The sequence below is a fragment of the Trachurus japonicus genome, chromosome 24 (assembly GCF_045865225.1).
Source record: "Trachurus japonicus isolate A0001 chromosome 24, Traja_1.0".
Lineage (NCBI taxonomy): Eukaryota > Metazoa > Chordata > Actinopteri > Carangiformes > Carangidae > Trachurus > Trachurus japonicus.
In genome coordinates this window covers 3,434,130-3,461,045 of record NC_140930.1, presented here as the reverse complement: position 1 = coordinate 3,461,045, position 26,916 = coordinate 3,434,130, and the positions used below count along the sequence as shown (strand labels likewise).

The 26,916-nt window shown below is 38.9% G+C and overlaps 2 protein-coding genes across 3 annotated transcripts in view; one reads left to right on the top strand and one right to left on the bottom strand.

The window, feature by feature from the left end:
• xrn2 (5'-3' exoribonuclease 2) overlaps positions 1-15,478 on the top strand; it is a 52,742-nt gene extending 37,264 nt beyond the window's left edge. For both annotated transcript variants that reach the window (XM_085770459.1, XM_085770458.1), the window contains 3 exons: positions 9,103-9,163; positions 12,912-13,167; positions 15,079-15,478. In XM_085770459.1, coding sequence (XP_085626585.1) covers positions 9,103-9,163; positions 12,912-13,167; positions 15,079-15,144 — 383 coding nt within the window. In that variant the 3' untranslated portion in view covers positions 15,145-15,478. The remainder of the gene's footprint in view (positions 1-9,102; positions 9,164-12,911; positions 13,168-15,078) is intronic.
• A 1,219-nt stretch (positions 15,479-16,697) lies between these two features.
• LOC146961153 (homeobox protein Nkx-2.4-like) lies at positions 16,698-20,751 on the bottom strand. Its single transcript, XM_085771677.1, has 4 exons — positions 20,577-20,751; positions 18,794-19,069; positions 16,884-17,477; positions 16,698-16,849 (listed from the first exon to the last, which is right to left on the bottom strand). Exons 1-4 carry the CDS (start codon positions 20,749-20,751, stop codon positions 16,698-16,700), a joined length of 1,197 nt encoding a protein of 398 aa, XP_085627803.1.
• Positions 20,752-26,916: the final 6,165 nt, after the last annotated feature.

Here is a 26,916-nt window from a genome sequence, read left to right as displayed (position 1 = left end):
CAACTCTCCTGTTCAATAAAGGCGAAAAAGCCTTTTTTTCTCAATTTGCTGAGTTTGTTGATTTTTTAAAAAACTTTATTGAAGGTTTGGACAAATAAACTCAACTTCTCATGAAAGCCACAGGTATAAGCTCTCAAATACTTTTTGAATTTCATTTCTATCTGCTACAGAGCCTGAGAAATCAATTATTTAGTAGGCGTTGACACTTATGTTGAATTTCCAGAAAAACTTCAGGTTTTAGGGGGTTATTTTAAAATCGTCCATAGGTTTTACAGGCATTTTTTCCAGGCGTTTTAGGCCTAAATGGGTTAAAAAGGCTCGAACCTGGGATTAAAAAGGACAAAGACAAAGACAAAAATCTCTAAAAGGACCAGAAATCTATATCTTTATATAAATAAAGTGTAAAGATAAAATAGGTTTAAAAAGTGCAAAGTGCTACTGAGATAGGTGCGTGTTATATTGCCATGTGCCCGGGTTATTTTGTGTTTGCTATTGAAAAAGCGTGATCTGTGTGTGATGATGCTCTCTGGTCGTTTGTGTCTGAAGTTGTTTGTGCAATGTTTATGTTTGAGCAGGGAGTGAGCTGGATGTTGTGTGGCTTTGATGATCCTCTCTGCTCGCTTTTGACAGCGCAGTGTGTAGATGCAGTTCATGGATGGAAGTTCAGTCCCTATAATCTTTTCTGCAGTCTTTATGACTCTTTCCAGAGCTGTAAATCAGTTTTTGGGGGGGGTAACATACACTCCTATATAAAAGTGCAAAAGAAAATACTGTCGCTACTGTCCGTTAAACAATTAGGGAGGAAAACGACACACAGGCCTCGTCACCATCACAGTCACTAACCCAAAGCTGCCTATACGAACTGAGTGTTTTTTGTTGTTTAATTGCCTGCTTATTTGACTGTGGTGGTGCGCTAGTGTTTTGTTTTTTTCTTCAATGAAAAGCGGTGTGCTAGTGTTACCACACTACACGCACTACTCTTTTTTTTTCATCAACACTGATCCATTACACCACTACTGGCTCTCCCTCACCATCATCCACGTCCTCAGCTAGAGTAACATTAATAGCCGAGTTTACCAAGGCCTCATTCAGCAATAGAAGACAATTTAAATCAGTTAGGGTGACGCATTAGTTTCATTCAGCCACTCACACACTCAGCGACTGGTCGACGTCCTGCTCGAAACCTCATTGTGGAGCAGTAAAGTCGACTCATCTGTGCAACCTCTAGACCAAAGTCATACTTCATGAAAAGCTAAAGTCCAAGCTGAAACAATCTCATCCAGATGTTTAACACCAGTTCTCACATTTCGATCAAACTTGGAAGTGAAAGTTAAGTCAAAACTTAAAGTGGACTCACTCAAACTGCTTCCAAGGCCACGGAGGAAGTTAAGAGACGGTGAATTGTTGGGTTTGCAGCTGCAGCCTTGTCCTGGACAATGTGGTAAAACCGCCTTTTATTGTTGGAGCTACTAGAAATCCGTCCTCTCCAACTGAGCTGAAACTTTCTCTTTTGGTTCACATTTTCTTTCTCTCTACGAGAATGTGATGAAATGTCAGGTAAAGTATGTGAATGCAGTGAAAGGAGAGGTTAACGTGTTCCTGAGAGTTATTCTAAGTATTTTTTTTTGCTTCTTTTAATCAAAGACTGAGAAACGGCAAAGTTTGATTTGTGATTCGCGTCTTTCAGCAAATTCTTCAGATTCCTCTTCAGCCCGGTCGGTGGTGTTTCCTCTTTGTTGAACACACACAACAGAATGTATGGTGAAATTAGATTTTCATAGAAGCCACAGCTGTTCATTAACTCGGCTGTGATATTTCACAGTCATAGAAACATATGGACGTAGCTACGCAACAAAAAGGCAAGTGGAGGCCAATATACTGAATGCAGCACATTATCACACACACAGGTCATTCATTGTGCTTTACAGTGGTAAAAGAAGCATGAAATACAGTAAAGGCACAGTATGAAAACGATATAAAATATAGATTAAGTTTGGATTAAAGTTTGGACAAAAGAAAGAAAACGGTGAATGCAAATGGAGAGAGATATTCAATGCTCAATGACAAACTACTGAGGAATTTTTTAAACTAAATATATATGGACATACACCAAACAAAGACTCTGTAGTATCTCTAACAAACTTGGACAAGACTAAGACGTGCAGAGCCAAATCTACTGTGGTTGGTTCACCTCGGTCCACAGAGCATTGGTTTAACAAATAAAACCAGGACCTTCAGTATCTGGATTAAGGAGCTCTGATGTGCCACATTCAGTGTCCTGGAGGTGTTTTTGAAAGCGTTAACTACATATTTAATCAGCGTTTAGATGAAGGAAAGTTTCAGATCAGACTCTGAATTTGGTAGATACCAAACATTAAAGGGTCCTAAACACAAAAACACTATCATTCGCAGATATCTATTGCAGGATAAGTAGGAAAACCAATAATAAACCCAACATCAGCTTATTTATTTATTTATTTAGAGGACAGTGCACATGAATTAACATTTCATGATGTTAAAAGGACCTCAGGCCATTAAAATACTCAAAATAAGGAAAATACACAAAATAAGGACATAAAATGCATAAAACAAGGACACAGGGGACACAAACATTTGCGACATCCATAGAAATGCAACATATGCATGTGGGAAACGACACTAAATGAGAGACGTCAATACATAACACTACAGAAACAATAATACACAGCAAAACCAATACGCCCGGCGCTCCTCTTCTGGCTCAGCAGCGCTGCAGCTTCCTGCCAAAGCGTCTTTGAGCCAGATCTGCCCTGTTTGTTTATCATGAACATCCTGTAAACACACACAACGATTAGCATCAATTAATTTGCCACTTTATTTCCCCTTTTTAAATAATCTAATCTAAAACAACTCTCTGTTTCTTAAGTCCTATTGGGGGGAGGAAAAGCAGGGAAATTCATCCCCGAGGAGGATCTCCCTCTTTAGATAACTGTGACATGATTAAAAAGTTCCTTCTGTTCGTCACATGAGGGACGCTTCAACGCCTCGTCACATATGGAGGCAGAATCTGTTCCCCGGCTCCTAATCACGGTCGGTGCTCGGCCCTGGCCTCGGCCCCGCGCTCCTCTGCCAGCTCTTCTCCAGTTTGACTTTGATGTGCCAATTTGCAAGTAGATGAATAATCTCCGCTGCCCACTGATAGCGTGCGGGGGAGTTGTGGCTATTGTGGTGGCACTTGATGCAAATGGGGGTTTTTGGCTCCTCCAGATTGCGGCGGCACCTCCCCTGGCCTCTGCCGCTCGTTCTTAATGTTAAACTTGCCAATTAGCAGTCCAGGACATTGTTTTTCTTTTTTTTCCCCCTACCGTTCATGGGGAAATTGGTATTTTTAATAATTGGGAATCATTGCGAATCTTCAGCGTGGCTCAGCTGTGATCCTCGGCCCGATTCTGGTGACTGAGGATGATTTTTATTTTATCAGCTGAAGTACCTGCTACAGAGACGTGTCGCCGCTGAAGGTAGCAGTTATGTTATATCTGATGCCTGCTGATTTGTTTGACCGTTTAAAGTTTAAAACCTTTGACTTTTTTTCCTCCTCCCGTTCAGCAATGACAGGGTGGACTGTGTCAAATAAGATTTTGTCCTCTGAACTTCTGAAATCATCCAACGCGAGTCAATGCTGCGGCCACAAACGTCCATAACTGACTGACTGAGTGATGAAGTTACACCGATGGTCAGCAGACCGTTTAACTTCACAGATTAACGATTGTTTATCAAAATCATTTGATATAGATCAGTTTTCGTTGACCATATTTCCTTAAATATGGACTGGATAAAGGATTCCTCTTTATGGACAGTTCTGGTCTTAGTGGTATTCTGGTTCGATGCTATGGTATGATCCACTTTTGTAAAGTATAATGCATCAATACCAACTTGACGCTTCCCTTAACAGTTTCAAATTAAAAGCCTATTAGTGTTTCAGTTGTTTCCGAAACCTTTTATTTCTTGACGATAGGGTTTAGGGGGTAGGATTTTCGAATAGTCGTTCAATTAATAGTTTGAGACTATTGTCTTGTCTGGAAAAATGTACATTTCCCCATAGAACTTTCCGGTGGCTGTAGGAGTTTCTCCATGTTTCTGTGTGAAACTGTCAAATAAAAAACAAGTGAAACTGAGGTACAGTGCAAACTCTGCAAGGTGCGGACTGTGATGAGCAGCGGCACCGGAGAATATTGATGTTGATGTCATTCCACGACGAGGACTTCATTGAACGGTGTGAAGAGAAGCGGTATCGTGACAATATTCTCCGGTACCGATTCTCATTCCAGTCCGTGATTTCATTTTTAAATGACGGACGGCTGTTTTTCATTCTGTGATTTAAAGCGACCGACTGGCGGTATCGATCCTTCGGTGACACTTCTCATTTCAAATGACGGACAAGAGAGAGCAGCATTAGTCCCCGGTGATTATCGAATAGTGCTTTTGCTTGAAATGCCCATCCCTACTCGACAAGGCCTTTATCGACGTCCTGACGTGCCAGAGGACGTGTAGGCTACTACCTCGTTTCTGGTTGCTAGCATCTCAAGTTTTTTTGACTACGAAACAGTCTTGAGTAGATTTTTACAGTCGGTTAAGATGATTTAAATATTGTTTCAGCTCACATGGTTGAGTTTTGCTGGACAGTCAGATGGTTTACCTCTGTCTCGTCAAATGAGCTTTAAACTTGTTGTTCTGTTGTGTCCAATCACATAACGACAGAAAGTTTTCCTCTGGATTTATCATTGATATTACTTTTTCTTTCTTTCCTTGGTTTATACCCAGTCTTGTTATAAAAGCACCAGCGACTGAGGGCATTTTTTCTGATTTGCCAGCCAAGTCTTTGTGAGATCAATGACAAAAACTGGACTAAAAACGTTGGAACCAACTCTAATATTGGCGAGTCAGGAATGTGATTAGCCGGACAAGTAGGTCTTATTCTGCAGCAGGAGGCCACCGGCTTGCTTTTGTCCAGATAACACTTTCTCAGGGCCAATCCTCTGCTCGGCCAGTAATCACTGCAGGCTTTGCTGCTCTGGGCTTTTGTCATGTGTTTTTTTTTGGGTGGGATGGAGGAAAGGAGGGGGGGTTGGTCGTTGTGGTGGTGGCTAGTTGCTGCTGGTTGCTGATTAGCGTTGTGGGAGACCACACGGCCCAGTAATGAGACTGTCGAGTGGCTCCGCTGGACACAGTGGCCCCCTCTGATAAAAGCATCCGGGAGGATCCCATTTGATGGGGTGTGTGATGCACTCTGAAGAGGGTTGAAACCAAAGTTAACTTCCCCCTTTGACGGCGCGGCTACCTCCTGCCGTGATGTGTCAACACGGCCGCCTCTGAAACCAACGCGGGGCTTTGTGCGCCTCGGGCCGAACCAGCTGGTGTTTAATAACCGGCCGGGTGGAGTCTCTGCTGGTGGCCATTATTGTCTTTTACACCCGGTGACACCGAGTTTTAACTTAACTGGGGGCAGCGAAAAGTAACAGTTGATGCCTCCAAACTCCCCCGACCACTTCAGACCGGACACAATAACAACGGCTGCTGCTCAGCTCAACTTCTACATGGATTCACCACAAAACTTTTCTCTGATGTCAAAAGTTTAATTAACTTTGATGCTGCAAAACTGTTTACCAAACCAAAACAGCTTTGGATTCTGTTATTTGATTGGACTTTTCATGGTTTTTACCAGAAGATAGGTAGGTAGGTAGGTAGGATAGATAGATAGATAGATAGATAGATAGATAGATAGATAGATAGATAGATAGATAGATAGATAGATAGATAGATAGATAGATAGATAGATAGATAGATAGATAGTGGTTTTTACCAGAATTTAGATAGATACATAGATAGTGGTTTTTACCAGTAGATAGATAGATAGATAGATAGATAGTGGTTTTTACCAGAATTTAGATAGATAGATAGATAGATAGATAGATAGATAGATAGATAGATAGATAGATAGATAGATAGATAGATAGATAGATAGATAGATACTTTACTTATCCCGAAGGAAATTCATTTTAGCAAATTTCTGAAAGTGTTGCATAAACAGTTAAACACTAATGATTCTTTATGCATATTTTTAACCAGATTTTAGCTCAACTCTCTTGGTTGAAAAGGGTTTAATCTTTTCTAATAAAAGAAAGAAGATAAATTGGATAATTGAGGAAGAATCCGATGAAGTTCTGAGACTGTGTCGGTCGTCTTTTGTGTCCGTCACACAGAGGAGTTACTGTCCTACATCTGTTCTTCAGACCTGCAGCCGCTGGACAGGAGCTGAGTCAAATAGTCGCTGAACTAATTGAAAAGAGGTGGAGAGAGACGTTTAGTTGTTTAGCTCGGTTGTAATCCCGGCGTTAATACAGTGGACACAGCGAGTTTTAAGGATTTAAAGCGTAATCCTTTGTTGGCTTTTGTGCGGCGCAGACTGGAGGTCTATACACTTTCAGATCATTGTTAATTAAGGAGATTGACAGGTGTCCACTTGTAATTCTCTCTTTTGAGTCATCCATCGCCGGCGACGAGGAAAAGAAGACCAGAAACGTTGTGGAGTTATAATTGGAGCCCGACTGGGTGGTCCACTTAAAGTTTGTTGGCCGAGGAGATAATCAAACATGAAAACTGAATGACAAAAACAAAATGATAATGCGCCGCCAGCAGTCTGCCTGCTGGCTGCTAATGGTGTGTTTTTACTAGTTTTTAGCCGTGGTCAGCAGAGTTTCCTGCCTCACTACAAATTATTTCATTTTCCTCCATCTCAGTTATTTTCATAGCATCCAAAAATACTTTAAAAACAAAAACAGTTTTCTACCAGTGTCCATAGATTTTCATAAATATGACATTTCCTATTATCCGTTGGATCATTGTTTGTCAGTTGTGTGTAGTGTGGAAACAAAAGCAGGTTCAGTGTTTTTATTCATGGGTCATCGCCTTTTTTATAACCATTATGTTAATGATCCTCTGGAGGCATCTACACATTATCAATACAAACATTGTGTTTACGCTTTTAATCCAATAATGTATCGGCCTTCAACACTATAGAGCTCAACAACAAGAGGAAAAACAAGGTTACAAGGCCTCAGAAACGTTAACGTGCTACTGTTGAGCAGCTACTGTATGTATTATGTTTATGATAGCAGTTTAGTGTGTTAGCATGCTAGCATCTGTACAGCAGAGGCTCATGGGAAAGTCATTAGATTGATAGATAAAAACTTTATTGATCCCTTGGGAAAATCCCTTTAGGAAATTTTGGTTTCAGTTGCAGCGCCATATGATAAACGAGAAAATGGAAAGAATACGCTTAAACAAACAAAAAAACACAATTCTAACAAAATAAATAGTGCCAAATGTCAAATGGTCCAGCAACAAAAACTGAAGTGTGCAAATAACGGATAAATTAGTTGGTCATGTATTTGATCATAAAGTATTGGACTGAGTTTTGACCTCCAACCTGATGGTGGCGCTAAGTGAGAAGTTAAAGTAACGTTTAAGTTTTTACAGTTAAATTCAAAGTCAAAATTGATGAATGAATGAAAAATGTATCTTTGAACTAAAATAGCTTCGTTTAAAAATATCTTTATCTGTGCATTACTTTTCAAAACAATGTTAAAGTACTTGATTTCAGGCCTGTGTCCTGTCCATGCACCATTGTACGTATATATGTAGCAGTTTGCATCTATGTCCAAGACAAATTTCCTACGAGACAAACACATTTAACAAACTAACTTCCATCTGAATCCAGATATTTAGTTCATGACATAAACGTCAGACAAAAAACGAGACGTTAGAGAACAGAGATGCGTCGCTTCTACAGCGTTTGTTCAGTAGAGAGCGTTGGTGTTTATTTCAGAGATGTTAAACTTATTTCATGTTTGATTTGTTGTATAGCTGCATCATTTTGGTTATTTATTGAATAATAACATGTTACAAGTGGTGGTTATTTATCTAATTTAATTGTTAACTTCTGTCATTATGGTTAGCTTTTTTTAGTAGCATTTGTTGTTGAACAGCTACATTTTTCTGTTTACTCAACAATTGGAAACATTAAATCATCTATTTAAAGCATCAATATCAAGAAGTATTGATCACCATTAAAAAAAAATGGTAAACTGATCATCTTTAGCCAAATAAAACCAGATCAATACTGGAATTTTGATGAAGAAAACGCTGTAAAAAGTCATATTTGAGAACACAAATCAATGATAAATAGTTTCAATACACGTTATTATATCAAGTAGAAGAATCGAGATTAAACTAAACAGGCAACATAATCAATGAGTTAATCGATCGATCAGCTTGTTCTTTTATCCTCGGGTGTAAAATAAGTGAAATAACTGATATTTGTTTCCGATCTCATGAACGTTGAGTCGGTTGAACTCAGATCTTTGCAGCGACTCGTAGCTGGGTTTGTAAACACGGGGCCACCGCGGCACCCTTCACCCACTCAGCCTGTGTCCTGCCCCTATAAACAAACAAGTCCGCAGCTCGCAGCTGGTCATCGCCTTGGCAACAGTGAATCTGGAAGAAGCCGTTCGCTCCCTCTCCTTTTTTTTTTTTTCTTTCTTTTTTTTTTTTTTAAGTGTGTCTTTGTGAAGAGCTCGCAGCGATGGAACCACGGTACTTGAGGTGTCCACAATGCTGCCGGCTGAATGCTTATTTCATTTTCTGAACAAAAAATGCAAATGTGGAGCTCCTGCTCTCTCTCCTCCCCCTCTCCTCTCCTCCTCCTCCTCCTCCTCCTCAGCCCGGTGTGAGTCCACGTCTGAAAGAACTTAATTTTATCATGATTCCTTCTGTATCCATGACTAAAATGAAAAACTTGGTGTTTATTTTTCTGTCTTGAGAGGTTAAAGACGACGGGAACGAGGTTAATGAGCGTCTTCGTTTTTGTCGTGTTGACAGATTTCCTCCAGTTTAACTCAGAGAAGTCGACTCGGATGCTGTGAACATTGTTTTAGTAGTTATTGTTGTTGGTGGTGGTGTTTTGAGTGTTTAAACTGAACCATGTCTTAAAGTTCGAGGCCTTTAGGGTTAGAAACTTCTCACTCCTTCTCAACGAGTCGTCTTTTTTCTCTTTTCTTTTTGCAGATTCCAGGCAGAACAGTTTACTGGGAGCACCACCGTCCTTCCATCAGCCCCAGTATCCAAGGTGAGTCCACTCCACCGGCCTCTTTACTGGAGGAAACATGAGAGACGTTCACCTCAAACCTCCCTCTGCTTGTAGTTGTTTCCTTTAAAGGGACTATGAATGATGAATGATTGTTTTATATCGTATGAATGACAGACATGCATACGAAAAGGATAGGTAAGAAGCCAAGGCTTGTGAGGAACCTACCCCCTTGCAACTGTTACATTTACAATCAATCATGGTGTTAGAGACAAGATCATTAGGCTACTTTGCATATAATACAGAGACAAATTTGAAACATAATTAAGTAAGTAAGCAAAACAGACGGTAAAATAGGATGCTCTTGCAGAATTCATACATCACAGTTCATGAGAAACTACGCGGAGTTTCGGAAAGCGAAGCGTTTTCACACTACATTTCCCATGAGCCTTACACGCGCACGGTGAAATTCTTGGAAAGCGAAAACATTTGCACATGAACTAAAGTTGGAGGTTGAAGACGATCACATACCGTCGTAGTTCCGACCATAAACGATGCCAACTAGCGGCGGCGTTTTTCCCATGACCCGCCGGGAAACCGAAACTAGGAAATGCTGGGCGAGTCGACCACTAAATAATAATAATATCAAAATAATGTGAGACTCTTTTATAACCAAAAGCAAACTCCTCGGGGTCTCTTTAAAGGGACAACGAGGAGTTTTGGAAAGTGAAGTGTTTTCCACTACCTTTATGAGCCTCCGCGTGCACGGTGAAATTCTTTGACCGGCGCAAGACAGACTCATGTTTTCATTCATCAAGAATTAAAGTCAGAGGTTGGAAGACGATCACATACCGTCGTAGTTCCCACCATAAACGGAGATTCGGCGGCGTTATTCTCATGACTCGCCACGAAACCGAAAGTAAAGAAACGCTGGTCGGCTCGCCCAGCATTTCCACCACCACTAATAATAACAAAATAACCACAGAGACAAAACCATAGATTTATCTAAAATGGGACCATTAACAAGTGTAGGTAGCGAAGATTCATCCAAATCAACGTGAGACTTTTTTATTGTCGCAGAATTTTTCGTTCTGCCGCTGGAGAAACTCCTTGTTGTCCCTTTAAGTAAGCAAAACAGACAGTAAAATAGGATGCTCTTGCAGAATTCATACATCAAAGTTGAGAAACTACGTTTTGGAAAGCGAAGTGTTTTCACACTACATTTCCCATGAGCCTCCGTGCGCACGGTGAAATTCTTGGAAAGCGAAAACATTTGCTGAGAATGTTTTCATTAATCAAGAATGAAAGTCGGAGGTTTGAAGACGATCAGATACCGCCGTCGTTCCGACCAAAAACGATGCCAACTAGCGATCCGGCGGCGTTGTTCCCATGACCCGCCGGGAAACCGGAACTAGGAAATGCTGCGGGAGTCGACCACTAAATAATAATAATATCAATAATATCAAAATAATTGTAAAGACAAAACGATACACTGCAAAAACTCAATCTTACCAAGAATATTTGTCTTATTTATAGTCAAAATGTCATTTCTTATTTCAAAACAAATCTCATTCTACTTAAAATAAGACTCATCACATTAAAAGCAGCTTGTTTTTAGACACTTTTTACTTCTTTCAAGCAGATTTTCACTTGGAATAAGTAGAAAAATCTGATAGTGGAGCAAGTTTTTCTTTCTTATTACAAGCACATAAAACTTGCTTTCACTGGCAGATTTTTCTACTTATTTCAAGTGAAAATTTATTTGAAACAAATGAAAATGATCTAAAAACAAGTTCATTTTTAAGGTGATGAGTCTTATTTTAAGTAGAAAGAGATTAGTTTTGACTAGAAATGAGACATTTTGACAAGAAATAAGACTTGGAAATATTCTTGGAAAGATTTTCAGTTTTTGCAGTGTATCGTTTATCGAAGTCGATTCATCCACGTTAATATGAGACTCTCTTTTATGGCCAAATACAAACTCCTCGGGGTCTCTTTAACACTAGGTAGAGTTAAACACATCAAGGCCTGGCTCTTTACTCCTCACACACACACACACACACACATATTTCCAGCCTTTTCAAACAGCCTCTCTCTCTCCGTCGAGGGTCTTTTGCTTCCACGGTCGTCGTCGTCACGTCGTCCATCCTGAATTCAGATTTTTTTTCTCTCTCTCTTCTCCCCGTGGCTCTTCTTCTAAAACAAATTTCTCTCGAGGAGGTTTGTGCAACTTAATGAGGCATCACTAATGCCGTCGGAGGAGGCTGAGGCTGCGTGGTCGTGGTCGTCTCCGTCGGCAACAGACCGGCTATTGATTCTCTCTCTGTGCGCGGCCTCTAATCAGTTCTCTCCACTCTGGTGGTTTCAACTTCTCAGGCCCATTGTGGCTGCGTGTCACCTCAGGTCAGTAGTTATTAGCGAGGAACTGAAAACAGTTTCTTTTATAGTATCGCGGCTCCTCAGGAATCGGGACCAAATGGAAATGCAGCAGCAACTTGGAGGAGTTGGGGGGGCGGGGGGGGGGATTACGGAGTAAGTCCAGCTCTGGCCCCGAGTGTGACATGGTTCAGTAATGAGGGATGGGGGGCTCGCTCCGCTCCTCGCCGTCCTATTGTCACTAAAAAAAGAGACTTTTTAATATCTACGGCTGCTGGATTGACACATTGTCCCATGTGGACGTTGGACAGCGGCGAGCTGCTGCGGCGGGAATCGATCGACCGACCGACCGACCCCGCCATATGTGCACACGTTTCATCCGTTTTCATACTTTCAACGTTTTCTGCTCTCGAGAGCTCGATCCCTCAGCAAACGGCGTCGATGGGAAGGTTTAGAGAGGTCACTTCACTGCAGCTTTAAAGGATCAAGGCCCCGAGTCTGTGATGTGAATAAGACCTGAAAGTGACGACGACATACACGCGGTTATATTTTATTATTGATCATTAATTACTAATAAAACAATAAACCTCAGGATTTCTCCAGTCACATAAAATATAATGTAAAAGTTTAAGAAGCCAGACAAATCTTCAGTCAAACATTAAAAAAGAAACTTTAAGGGTTTGATACTGATCATTAATTCATGATCAATTATTCATTTCAGTTAATTGTTCATAAAATAATTTTCTATCAGGTTTTTTGATCAATATATTTGAGTTTCTGGCAGTTTATCAAACAAAATAAGATAAAAAAATTCAAAATAATCTTGACAAATCATTGATACAAAACCTAGTCAATAATAAATAATAACAGTAAATTGCAGAAGAAGAAAATCCAGAGAAAATCCAGGGAATTATTTATTGGAGGTTTTATTTTAGTAAAAGACAATTAATCGATCATTATTTAGGATTGATGAGATCATTAGATTTTTGCTTTTTTGTTTTGTCAGTTGACTTATTGTTTAATCTGAAGATTAATATAAAGTTTATTGACTCCAAAAATGAGAAATTTTAACATTTATACCTAGTAAAATTTAGACCTAGTCTTTATTTAATGAACATAAAGCGCCAGAGTGAGTGAGTGTGTGAACTTATAAACTGTGTTTGTCACTGTCCAATGAACCTTTCAGAATAAAAGCCTCAGCTTGTTGTAGGTTTAATAAAGAGGTGAAGGAGTTTCCACCTGTTTAGTTTCTCTGCCTTCACTGTGTGGTCACCTGACAGACCTAAGAAGATAAAAAAAAATAAAATAATGATAAAAACAGCAGCATAATCATCTGATGAACTGTATCGACAACATGAACAGAGTCGGTCTTCACGTCTCAGCCTCCACTTCTCGTTCCTGTGTTTGTCTCCAGGCAGCAGCAGCAGCAGCAGTACGGAGCAGGAGGAGGAGGAGGTGGGGGTGGAGGAGGTGGGGGGAGGGGGGGCCACGGCTGGGACCGGGCCATGCAGTCGCAGCCGTCGGCGTACCAGCAGAACATGAACCGTGGCGGCGGCGGCGGCAGCGGTGGAAGCAGCGGTGGAAGCGGCGGTGGATACCAGCAGCGCTACAACGACCAGCGGAGAGACGACTGGAACGACCGCAGGGATAACCGGGGGCAACAGCACCAGGTAACTGCCCCGGAGCTCCCAGTGATACCACACACACACACACACAGTCAGACACACACACACACACACACTCACACTCGCAGCCGGTGGGCGGAGCCTAAGTCTCTGAACTGGACGAGTTTCTCCGAGAGTTAAACTTCATTGATTGGTACAAAACCACAGAATCTGACTGGCTGTTTCCTGCACCAAACTTCACCTTCAGCTTCACACAAAGTCTTTGTTTTAGTTTTTACATTTTAATCTTGTTTTATATAATAATAATAATATTATTATTATTATTAACACAATTTAATTAAGTAATCTGATATTTTGTATTATGTTGTTTTTTTCCATGAGTGGAGCCAAAAGTTCAAAGAATTTCAATTTACAAAAACATAACATAACATCATTTAATCAATTATCAGAAATGACTGATTTTTTTTGTTGAATGAATCGGTCTTTCTTAGTTAATTTACTTCAATCTGAACAAATTTGAACTTTTTCACACAGATTTTAAAAGAATGACTTTTTTCTTCAGACTTCCTGCATCAGGATTAAAATAATACGTACATGTTTTTAATTTTAACTAATGAATGACTTCGGATTGAGGAGGAAATCTTTGCGAAGTCTATTTGTCTTAATTTATTATCATTAAGTCATTAAAGCTTTTAAAGGTTTGTATATAAAAATCCTCAAATTAACGTTTTGTTTCATGGATTTCACAAAGTTTTATTTTAGTTTTTCTGGGTTTTTTCACATTTAAAACAAAAGTCTTTGTCTCTGTAGAAACAATCTTCCTCCAAATGATCCACAAACCTCCTCATTTCTTCTGTACATTTTTTCCCCTCCTTTCTTGTTTCTTAGTTTATTATTTTTTTTTATTTTATATTTTGATTGAATCGACTCTTAAAAGCTGCTGAAACATTTTAACTTGAGTCCAGTTTCAGTATTCGGGTCAAAATCTGAATTTATACAGGAAAATAAATCGGGACTCAAGTGTGAAATTAATGTTAATTCACTTTTCCAATGGAACAAAAAACCTTTTTGTTTTTAGGACATGTCCTGCTCAAAAACTAAATTATAGAAACCAAACAAAAAAATCAATTTCAATTAAATATTTTTAGAATAAAGTATATTTTATAGGTTTACTTAAACCCACTGTAGGAGGATAAAATATTTAATATTGATCATTTTGTTGTGGTTCCACCATTTTCAATTAATCAGTTTTTTTGTTTAAAAAAAAATTGGTTCAGATGTTTTAAAACCAACACAAATACAAAATGTCCATTTGAACAAATCTGATGCTTTTTAGTTTTTTAAAGATATTTTTGAGATTCTCATCTCTCCAACTCTTCTCTGTCACTGATCCATAAACATCAAGTCATTAAAGCTTTAACAGGTTCGTTCTTATAGAAAACCAAAGAGCGACGACTCGTCTCATAAAAGTTTATTTTAGTTTTTTCACGTTTTTTTTTTTTCCACATTTAAAAAAATAAAAATCTTTTGTCCCTGTAGAAATCTTCTTTTTCCAAATGATCCACAAACTTATTGAATTCTTCTTTTTTTCCCTCTTTTCTTGTTTTAGTTCTTTAGATTTTGACTGAATCAACTCTTTAACATTTTAACTCTGAGTATTTATTCCTGTTTATTTTTAAAACCTGAGTTTGAATTTGAGAAAACATTGAACATGAGTGAAACCAAATATGTTTTTGTTTTTTTTAGCAGAATGAACTCCACTGAATTGATTTAAACGAATTCTTCTTTATTTCCCTGGGATAATAAAACACTTGATTTAAAATAATCAGAATTTTTAAAAACATGAAACAATTTTTTTTTTTTTTTTTTTTTCAAACCTGATAATCGTGTTTTTAAAAACGAACAGTTTGTTTGTTTGATTATAAAAGGTGTTGACTTTGTGTTTGTGTGTTTCAGGGCTTCAGCTCCGGCCGCGGCGGCTACCCCGCCCCTCCCCCCTCCAGGAGATACAACTGGAACTGAACTCACAGTAACGTTGGACTGTAAAGTGACGGTGTCGGGTTGGGGGGGGGGGGGGCGAATATTTTTAGGGAGGAACTTGTCATCTTTTTTTCATTTTAATGTCTTTGCAAGGAATTTTTTTTTTCTTTTTTTTTTTTTAATTTTTATCCAACTTACAACTAAAAAAAAAAAACAACACGAAAAAGAAGAAACTTATAATTATTATGTAACTTGTGATTTTTAAGAGCAGAGTCTGTTGTAAAATACAAGTGAGTCGAGGACAAAGTGTCGGACTGTGCTTCTTTGTTTCAGACAGGAAATAAAAAAATGAATGAATTTCCAAAATAAACTGTTTTGATTTGACATTTTTAATTTATAAGAAGAAAAAAAACGATTTTTAAAAATCTGATTTTTTGAACGTCTCCATGGTGCGTTCAGGTGTCACGGTTTATATCCAAACAGCGCCATGCAGCTTCTCTTCTCAGCTGCAAACACACACAAAAAAACCCCATAAAAACCTTTTTCTTTTCTTTCCTCTGCTCAATGAAAACGTTCAAATGTTCAAAGTGAAAATATCATTTATTATTCAAAACTGGAAACAAACAAACAGAAAATCTCTCCCGCGGGATAAATGTGTGTGTGTGTGTGATTAACGAGTCTCTGATATAAACCTGCAATAATTTAATGAGCTAGATGAAGGTGAGGCCTCGTCCTCAAGTCAAGTCAAGTCGTTTATTTGTCCCAACTTGGGCAATTCGGTTGCAGTCTCGGTGTTAAAAACATAAAAACATGGTCCTGGTCCTGGTCCTGGTTCTGGTTCTGGTCCTGTCAGGATTTAACAACTGTGTATTTGTTGCAGGGAGAGAATAAAGAGCAGCTTCGGCTTCAGGCTCTGATATAATAAACAGTTTTTTAGTTTTTGCTCAAACCCGCTCAGTCCTCGCTGGTGCGTAAAGGAACCAACAACTTTTACGCACGGAAATTTAAATGGATAGTTCACCCAAAATTCAAATTTCACCATTAAATTTGTCCATATAATGGTTGGGAGAATGGTGCTCACTTTTCTTCATCCAAAAAGACACACCAAAAAAACATCCACACACCTCCATAGTTGCTCGTCTGTAATGTTCCTCTTGTATTGAAGCCCCGACATGAGAAATTGTTCCAAAACAAAATTAAATAAGTCTATATTTTAAGCTTGTTTTGTAGCGGAAGCTCCCAGTGTCTCGGTTCACTGCACTGACACAGGAAGAGCAGTGCTTAAAATATAGACATTACAGACGAGCACTATGGAGGTATTTGGATGTTTTTCTGGTGAAGAAAGAAAAGTGGTATCCATTCACAACCATTATATGGACAAATACTGCTGCTCTGAAACTTCTCCCAGCCCTTACTTAGTCCACATGAGGGTAGAGAGGAGATAATAATAATGAGTGAAATTTGAATTTTGGGTGAACTATCCATTCAAAAAAAAAAAAAAAAAGAAAACCACCGGTGGTGCTGCTGCTGCGTCTCTCCAGAACTGAACAATCCAACCCGAGGAACAACATCTCCCCCCACCCCCCGTGTCTCTACTACCACGTCCTCCCGTACAGCAGGTTGTTGGAGCCCATCATCGTGTTGCTGTACTCGATGAGCGCCGCCGCGTCCGCCTGACTCTGCTGCGTCATGTTGATGTTGATGTGTCCGGTGTGGTGGTGGAGGAGGCCCAGCGGCGGCGCTGGCGGGGGCGGGGGGGGGGCTGGGGGGGGACAGGGGGGACAGGTCATCCAGGTCGTCGGTGGAGGAGAGATGCTGGTTCTGGGTCACCTGGTTCTGGGTCACCTGGTTCTGGGTCACCTGGGTCACCTGGTTCACCTGGTTCTGCACCGTCAGAGCGTCCAGATTGGAGCCGTCTGAGTCCGTCCGGCAGCTTTTCCCGGTCTTGGAGAGAACCGGAGACTCGGAGGAGCGGCACAGTCCGGTTCCTCCTCCTCCTCCAGTTCCACTTCCGGTTCTGGTCCCGGTCCCGGTCCCGTCCTGCCCCCCCACCGCCACCGCCGCCTTGTCCTTGGCCTGACGCTTGAGCTTGTATCGGTGGTTCTGGAACCAGATCTTGACCTGGTTCGGGCTCAGGTGGATGAGTCCGGCCAGGTGCTCGCGCTCCGGAGCGGACAGGTACTTCTGCTGCTTGAAGCGGCGCTCGAGCTCGTACACCTGCGCCTGCGAGAAGAGCACGCGCCGCTTCCTGCGCGGGGCCGAAACCGCCGCCACGTGCAGCGCCGCCGCCACGTGCTGCATGGACTTGGCGGCGGCGCTCGAGTCCATCCCGGTCAGACCCCCCACCATCCCGGAGGGGCCCATGAACCTGGAGACTGAACAAACCACAACTTAATAAACAGTTTAATATGTTTTACTATTTTAACATTAAAAGAATAAAACATTTACTAGTTAAAAATATAAAATGTAAAACACATTTGAGTTCACATCAATATTTAACATCAATGTTAATTCAAAGACTTGGAGATTAAATCATTTTACCATAAATTAAAGTTATTCTACAGACATTAGAACAATGTAAAACTTTTGTCCCTCCGAGATAAACTTCTGATTAAAGCCAGAGCGACTTGATTATCAATTATAATAATAATATTTTCGTTCAAAGATGTTTTCCAACTGTCAGTTTTAAATAAATCTGAGTAGACTTTCAACAATTCAAGTAATTTCCAACCATTTTATACTCTTCATATATTGTTTCATCTCTTCAAGATTGCTGCAGTTTCTTCATTCAGCAATTTATTTATTCAGCTTTCAGCATTCACACGTTATTTCCATCAGGAAATGCATTCTCTAGTCTTTTCATCATTTTCCCCACACACACTCTAAACTGTCTCAATCAATCATCAATGTTAATTCAAAGACTTTAAATTTGAGGAGTTGTGGAACATTTTACCCTAAATTAAAGTTATTTTTAAAACTTTTGTCCCTCTGAGATAAATTTAGGATTAAAGCCAGAGCAACTTGATTATTAATTATAATAATAACAATAATAATCTTTTCCTTCAAAGATGTTTTCAAACTGTCACTTTTTAAATAAATCTGCCAACAATTCAAGTAATTTCCAACACTCCTTCATATATTGTTTCCTCTCTTTCCTCGCTTCAGCAGTTTCTTCACTAAACTCAGCGTTGTTTGAACAATTTATTCAGCTTTCAGCATTCACCCGTATTTCCTTCAGGAAATGAATTCTCTAGTCTTTAGTTTTCATCATTCTCCCAACACACACACTCTGTCTGTGTTTATTTAACATCAATGTTAATTCAAAGACTTTAAATTTGAGGAGTTGTGGAACATTTTACCCTAAATTAAAGTTATTCTACAGACATTAGAACAATTGAAAACTTTTGTCCCTCGGAGATAAACTTCTGATTAAAGCCAGAGCGACTTGATTATCGATTATAATAATAATCTTTTCCTTCAATTTCTTCATACTGATCTTCAGCAATTCAAGTCATTTCCAACCATTTCATAGTCTTCACAGCAGTTTCTTCACTTAACTCAGCATTGTTTGAACAATTTACTCAGCTCATTCAGCTTCCAGCTTTCAGCATTCACGCGTTTTTCCTTCAGTAAATGCATTCTCTAGTATTTTCATCATTTCCCAACACACACACTCTCTCTAACTCCTTACTTGTCTGGTACCGCGGCTCCGTGTTGCTGTACCAGACCGCTGCTCCTCCTGCTCCTGCTCCTCCTCCTCCTCCTCCTGCTCCTCGCACCGTGTCCTGGTAGGACGGCAGCTCCGCCATGTTGCCGAGGTTTGCGATGTTTCCGATGCCGCCGTTGGTGCAGAAGCCGCCGGAGAACTGGTGGGAAACCCCGTGGTGGTGGTGGTGGTGGTGCGGGGGGGGCACGGCGGCGGCGTGGTGGTGGTGGTGGTGGTGGTGGTAGGCTGAGGCTGCAGGGGCTGAGGAAGAGGAGGAAGAGTCAAAGATATCTGTATTATTATCCCGTAAGGGCAATTTGTTTTGCAGCAAGAAACAGAAACGAATAACGAAAACCGCCTAAAAGACCAAGATAACAACAATAACAACTGATAAAAGTGCAGCAGGTGCAACAATCACTTCATCAAGTCATTCAGAGTCTAGAGAAGCAGAGGGAACTCCTTGAAGAGACTTTAAGAAAGCCTATCCCTGATGTCCTGGTCTTTTAGAATGTCCTCGTGCTTCTTTTTTTTTTGCTAATTTAGCTTTTATTTTTTCTATTTTATTTATATTTTCTATATTTTCCTATTTTTTATTGTAAGTGCTTTGAGACTTGTTCTTCAGGTGAAAATGCGCTCTATAAATACAGTTTATTATTATAAGAGTACAGAATAGCTACAGCACCGGCTGTTCTTTTCTTCAACGTCCTGATATTTATTATAAAGTTCATTAATTAAGGTGATTTTTAGACTCAGGCCTGCAACTTCCCGCATATTTTAGTGAGTCCTTGCAGTCGATTTATTATTATTCTGCTGATTGAGCCATAGCTACCAGCAGATTCAAATTGATTTAGCCTATATTATATAGCACCATGTCATGCAGAAGCATAGGACGACGACATATTAAAAGTAAACAGCGATACTAGATACACAGAAGTTCATCCACACCAAAGACATTTAAGGAAATTAATTTCCCTTCATAGGGATTAATAAACTCAACCACCAACCAAATGCACATGCAGCTGAACAGAAAAAGTCTTAAGTTTGGCTTTGAAGGAGCACAACGTCGGAGCATTTCTGAGACCATGTGGTGACTATTCCTCTCTTTAAGATGCTAAAGGCCAAAGCACAGAGTCAATACAACAAGAATCAACGTCCTGATATTTATTATAAAGTTCCTTAATTAAGGTGATTTAGACTCAGGCCTGCAACCTACCGCATATTTTAGTGAGTCCTTGCAGTCGATTTATTATTATTCTTAATGCTGATTGAGCCATAGCTACCAGCAGACTCTAATTCAAATAGCACCATAATAATCAATTCAATCAATAATAATAATCAAGCTATTATACAAAGATGAGGCATAAACAGACACAGTTAGACAATGGACAACATGTAGACAACAACATGTGTGATTGTCTCAGAGGACCACACAGTGGAAATAACTACAAGTCCTGGACTTTTCTGTCTTATCCTCAGGCCGTCAGTTTTTTGTAACTGCTCAAAAAAATAAAGGGAACACTTAAACAACACATTGTAACTCCAAGTATATCAACCTGGGATGATGATTTTGATTTACATTGATCATTTCTATGTTATTTTGTTCTCAACACACTCTACTATATATTGAATAACGATGTTAAACTGCAATATTTCATTCATTGAGATCTAAGATGTGTTGTTTTAGTTTTCCCTTCATTTTTTTTTTGAGCAGTGTAGCTATTTCTTTTCTACTGACAAATCTAAATCTAAATTAAATAAAGAAATATACCGGTCTGTGAGGCAGCGGCCTGCGGCTGCCGGTAGAGCTGCGGCTCCACGGTGCTGAACCTCCGGTAGCTTCCTCCGCTGCTGCTGTGATGATGAAGATGAAGATGATCCTCCATCACGGGGCTCAGGATGTCGGACACTGAGAAGGGAGTGGAGTGTTTGGGGCTCAGGGACATGGTGGTGCGGCCCCCCCGGTGCCCTGTGCTCGGTGTGTGTGTGTCGGTGTGTGTCCGGCCTCTCTCTCCCTCCCTCCTCTCTCCCTCCGGCTTCTGGAAGAAACAAGTCCAGCTGATCGGCGGAGGCAGCGGGAGAAGAGGAGAGGAGAGGAGCTGCAGTTATCCTCCTCCTCATCCCGCCGGACTCACAGTCCAGCAGGCGGAGGGAGGGAGGGAGGGAGGGAGGGAGGGAGGGGGGGGCGGAGCGACGCGGACACACACACAACTAACAATGGCAGTTTGACATTTCAGAGAGAAGTAGTAGGTTTGGATCTATTTTCTTCTTCCGCTGAAGCTGTTGTTCGGTTCACAAAGTCCCAAAAAAAGTCCAAAGTTTTGTCTGTCCCATAATAATAACATCTTTATACCTGGTCACTAAGGAGTTAATCAGATTATTAACACTTAATAAACTGTTTATAACACATTAGATAGAAAATAAACGTATTATAAACGGAACAACTTAAATATGAAGTGTAAAACACGAGTCGTCACTCTCTCTCTCTCACACACACACACACACCAGTCAACAATGGCAGTTTGACATTTCAGATTTAAGCGCACAACACAACAAGGTTTGGATCTATTTTCTTCTTCCGCTGAAGCTGTTGTGCGGTTCACAAAGTCCCCCCCAAAAAAGTCCAAACTTCTGTCTGTCCCACATAACATCTTTATACCTGGTCACTAAGGAGTTAATTAGGTTATTAACACTTGATAAATGATTAATAAACTGTTTATAACACATCAGAGTGAAAAGAAACTTGTTATAAACGGAAGAACTTTAATTTGAAGTGTAAAAAAACACATTTATTAATGAGTTTAGATGCTGTTATTAGTATTGTTGATTTATTAATGATTCATTCTTTATAATAAATTACTACTATAATTAGGTTTGGACCTTTTTTTTTTCTTCCGCTGAAGCTGTAGTTCGGTTCACAAAGTCTAAAAATAAGTCCAAGATCCAAACGTTTTATTAGAAAGTGTCCACATCTGTCTGCACATTTGTCCCGCAATAACACCTTTACTTGGTCACTAAGGAGTTAATTAGGTTATTAACACTTAATAAATGATTAATAAGCTTTTTATAACCCATCAGATATAAAATAAACTTGTTATAAATGGAAGAAGAACTTTAATATGAAGTGTAAAACACATTTAATAATGAGTTTGGATACTGTTATTGATGTATTAATACATGTAGATGATTCATTCTTTATAATAAAAAGTTATTTTACTACTAGAATTAATATAGAATCAATATTAAGCAGTAAACAGTAATTATAACTTTATTTACAACGTGTCAACAACTGAATTAATGAGATAAGTATTGATCACACACACACACACACACACAGCAGTCAACAATGGCAGTTTGACATTTCAGAGAGAAGTAGTAGGTTTGGATCTATTTTCTTCTTCCGCCGATGCTGTAGTTCGGTTCACAAAGTCCCAAAAAAAAGTCCAAAGTTCTGTCTGTCCCATAATAATAACATCTTTATACCTGGTCACTAAGGAGTTAATCAGATCATTAATACTTAATAAATGACATTTCAGAGAGAAGTAGTAGGTTTGGACCTATTTTTTTCTTCCGCTGAAGCTGTTGTTTGGTTCACAAAGTCTAAAAAAGTCCAAACTTCTTATTAGAAAGTGTGCATCTGTCCCACAATAAAATCTTTACACCTGGTCACTAAGGAGTTAATTAGATTATTAACACTTAATAAACTGTTTATAACCCGTCAGATAGAAAAGAAACTTGTTATAAACGGAACAACTTAAATATGAAGTGTAAAACACATTTATTAATGAGTTTAGATACTGTTATTGGTATTGTTGATTTATTAATGATTCATTCTTTATAATAAAAAGCAGTCAACAATGGCAGTTTGACATTTCAGAGAGAAGTAGTAGGTTTGGATCTATTTTCTTCTTCCGCTGAAGCTGTTGTTCGGTTCACAAAGTCCCCAAAAAAAGTCCAAAGTTCTGTCTGTCCCATAATAACATCTTTATACCTGGTCACTAAGGAGTTAATTAGGTTATTAACACTTAATAAATGATTAATAAGCTGTTTATAACCCATCAGATATAAAATAAACTTGTTATAAATGGAAGAAGAACTTTAATATGAAGTGTAAAACACATTTAATAATGAGTTTGGATACTGTTATTGATGTATTAATACATGTAGATGATTCATTCTTTATAATAAAAAGTTATTTTACTACTAGAATTAATATAGAATCAATAATAAGCAGTAAACAGTAATTATAACTTTATTTACAACGTGCCAACAACTGAATTAATGAGATAAGTATTGATCACACACACACACAGACACACACACACAGCAGTCAACAATGGCAGTTTGACATTTCAGAGATAAGCGCACAACACAACAAGGTTTGGATCTATTTTCTTCTTCCGCTGAAGCTGTAGTTCGGTTCACAAAGTCCCCCCAAAAAAGTCCAAACTTCTGTCTGTCCCACATAACATCTTTATACCTGCTCACTAAGGAGTTAATCAGATTATTAACACTTAATAAACAGTTTATAACACATTAGATAGAAAATAAACTTGTTATAAACGGAAGAACTAAAATTTGAAGCGTAAAACACATTTATTGTTGATTTATTAATGGTTCATTCTTTATAATAAGTTATTTTACTACTAGAGTAAAGTTGATATAGAATCAATTATAAGCAGTAAAAAATAATTAGGTATAACTTTATTTACAACGTGTCAACAACTGAATTAATTAGATAAGTATTGAACATACACTCACACAGCAGTCAACAATGGCAGTTTGACATTTCAGAGAGAAGCGCACAACACAACAAGGTTTGGATCTATTTTCTTCTTCCGCTGAAGCTGTTGTTCGGTTCACAAAGTCTCTAAAAAAAAAAGTTCAAACTTTTTATTAGAATGTGTCCACATCTGTCTGCACATACCTGGTCACTAAGGAGTTAATTAGATTATTAACACTTAATAAATGATTAATAAACAGTTTATAACACATTAAGAAACTTGTTGTAAACGGAAGAACTTTAATTTGAAGTGTAAAACATATTTAATAATGAGTTTGGATGCTGTAATTGATGCATTAGATGATTCGTTCTTTATAATAAAAAGTTATTTTACTATTCGAATTAATATAATCAATTATAAGCAGTAAACAGTAATTATAACTTTATTTACAACGTGTCAACAACTGAATGAATGAGATACGTAGCTATTGATCATTTCTTTAATAAAAGTCTCACATCGAAAACTTCACTCCAACACGCTGCTCTCGGATCTATAATTACTTATCGATCACTTATCGGCTGATTGGAGAACTTAGATTGATACGGAACTTTTTATTATTTTATTGATACTCTGAACTTGGAGTCTTTTTTTAAATTTGTTTGTTTTATTTGCTTGTTTTTTCTCTAAACTTGGAGTCTCTCACGCGCAGGTTTATTAACTTGAATGTGTCGTCGTGTTTCAGCGCGTGCAGCTTCATTTCCAGATGTTTCTAAACCGCAGCTTCAGACTCGGATCGATGTTTTTTCTACAGAAACTTTTTTTTTTTAAAGTTAGCCTACATTTCTACACTTTTTAAAATAGTTTAAATTTCACATCAGCAGATTAACGTCACGCGTTTTGTTTCGTTCTGTTTATTTTTCAGTGAAGAGAATGAAGTTCACAGAAGAACAAAATCAAACAGAATGAATTGGCTGAAAATAAAAAATAAACGGATCATTTTCTGTTCTAAAGTTGTTTATTCATATAATAATTATCTATCAAATCACCCGAAGTTATAGTGTTAAATATTTATTCATTATAAGGTGAATTAAATGTGACGACGCACTGATAGGCCTATAATTAACTTTATTAGCTATAGACGTTAATCTAATGTTTAATTTATCATCATCTATTATTATTATGAGTGTTTTTTATTGTGTTTTATCTGCAACTATTCATTTAAACCTGGAATTAAACTGAAATATTAATAATTCACAGCAGAGTTCAGAGTTTTATTGTAGATTTCATCATCAATAATCCACATTTAAACCTGCAGCGGCTCGGTTCAGTTGAGTCCGAGCAGCCAATCACCTGCTGACCTGCACCATCACGTCACTTCACGTCTTTACTTCTAGTTTTTTCCGGCGGCGGAGTTAAAAACGCGGCTCCGCGGTGAAGCGACCGAGCAGCCTCAGGCGGGACCGGGACCAGACCGGGACCAGACCGGGACCAGGAGGAGCTGAAGATGTTTCCAGATGTTTGGAGCTGCAGAAACATCTGGATGAGGATGTGACGGAGGGTTTTTTTTATCAGATCAGAGAGATTTTACTGCTTTTTATCCGGTTTATTAACGCTTTATTACAGGGAGTTGGTGCTGCTTTGATCCTTAGTTCAGGTTTAGTTTAGATTATTTAATCTTTATTCTGTTTATCATCTAAATTAATCCTGAATCAGCTGCTTCATTAACACTAAAACATGTTTATACTCTGTTGTTCCTGTGTCTCATCTAGTTAAATCTGTAATTAGTTCATTAGCCTGTAGATAAACAGTTTAAATATAAACTAAACCTTCACAATATTATCAACACAATTATTGAACTTCAAATCTGTTTCTATCTTATGTTAATTTCTTTGAGCTACAGAGCCATTAATTACAGACTAATTAATGTGATTCTGTTTATATTAATGTTAATTTACTGAGTTTAAGTGAGTTTTACTGACTCTCCCATATTAGAATTATATTTATGTATACGTATTGTAGTTTCTGACCTGTAAGTCCTCTGTTTTATTTTATTCATTGATCTATTTTGATTTAACTGGATGAGATTTTTATAAAGCAGCTGATTCCAGAGCTCCTGGTCCTGGTCCTGGTCCATCTGGGCTCCTCTCCGGTCTGTATGAAGTCGTTTCTCTCTTCTCTGTTTCCTCTCAGTTTTTCACTTAAACGTGATGAATTCAGCTGAAAAACAGAAAATAGAAAACTCTCCAGACAAAGACACTTCTTCTTTTTCTCTTTTCTCTCCTCTCAGGGAAACATCGGAGTCTCTTCATCTCCATCAGCGTGGAGGTGAGTGAACCTTCCTCTTCCTCCTGGTTCCTCTAATAATAATAATAATATGAGAAAAGATTCTTCCTGCGACTCGGAGGGAAAAACCAGTTCCTCCTTTATGTTTCTCGGTGTGTGTGTGTTGTGTTTTCAGCAGCAGCAGCAGCAGCAGGGTCCTTGACCTCCCACAGTTTCCTCAATAAGACACTTTACAGCAGCTCAGACTCCATCAAACCTGTCGACGAGTTCATTTACTGATCAACCAGCAGGAAAATAACAAGTCAATAGTGGAGACATGAGAGGATTTTTTTTCTTTTTTTACAGTATTACTGCAACATCGAAGGGAAAAAGCCAAAAACAGACTGAGTTTAACTTGATTTAAAGACTGGACGTACCTGAAGCTCTGGGTTTTTCTGTGGTTGGATGAACAATAACAAAAGAAAAATCTGCTGAACTTTTGAGTTGAGTTTTCCTACAGTGGCTGTGGACTGTGAAGGGCCCTCGAGCCTCAGGGCCCCGTCCGTCCGACCCATGGCTCCTCTTTTGTTCTTCATGCTCCACTGATGAAAACTCAGATTCCTGAATCAGTTCAGGAAATGTTTATTAACGCACATGTGAAACTAGAAACAAAACAAAACAAAAAAAAAACAAATGAAAGTAACAAATAAATCAAAAAGCAAAACGACTCTTGTCCTGATGTTAAAATACGGCGGCCATGACGGGTCAACTAACTGCAGCTTCACAAAACAACTTCATCAGTTAGACGGAAAAAAACTAAACTCCCAACACAACAGGAAGTGTTTCTGGAGGACACAATAAAGAGACGGACCAGGCTAATGCTAAGCTAATCCTCACTTTATTGTGACTGGTCCCTCGCTTTATTGTGACTGGTCCTTTACTTTATTGTGACTGGTCCCTCACTTTATTGTGACTGGTCCCTTGATTTATTGTGACTGGTCCTTTACTTTATTGTGACTGGTCCCTTGATTTATTGTGACTGGTCCCTCGCTTTATTGTGACTGGTCCCTCTCTTTATTGTGACTGGTCCCTCGCTTTATTGTGACCGGTCCCTCGCTTTATTGT

What these genes read in the sequence shown, in the direction of transcription:
- LOC146961153 (XM_085771677.1), bottom strand. Translation starts at nt 20,751, where the DNA reads ATGTCCCTGAGCCCCAAACACTCCACTCCCTTCTCAGTGTCCGACATC. An exon ending in GGCCGCTGCCTCACAGACCG is followed by an intron (nt 19,070 to 20,576) that starts GTATATTTCTTT and finishes CCTCTTCCTCAG; the next exon opens with CCCCTGCAGCCTCAGCCTAC. An exon ending in CGACGACCTGGATGACCTGT is followed by an intron (nt 16,850 to 16,883) that starts CCCCCCTGTCCC and finishes CCCCCCCGCCCC; the next exon opens with CGCCAGCGCCGCCGCTGGGC.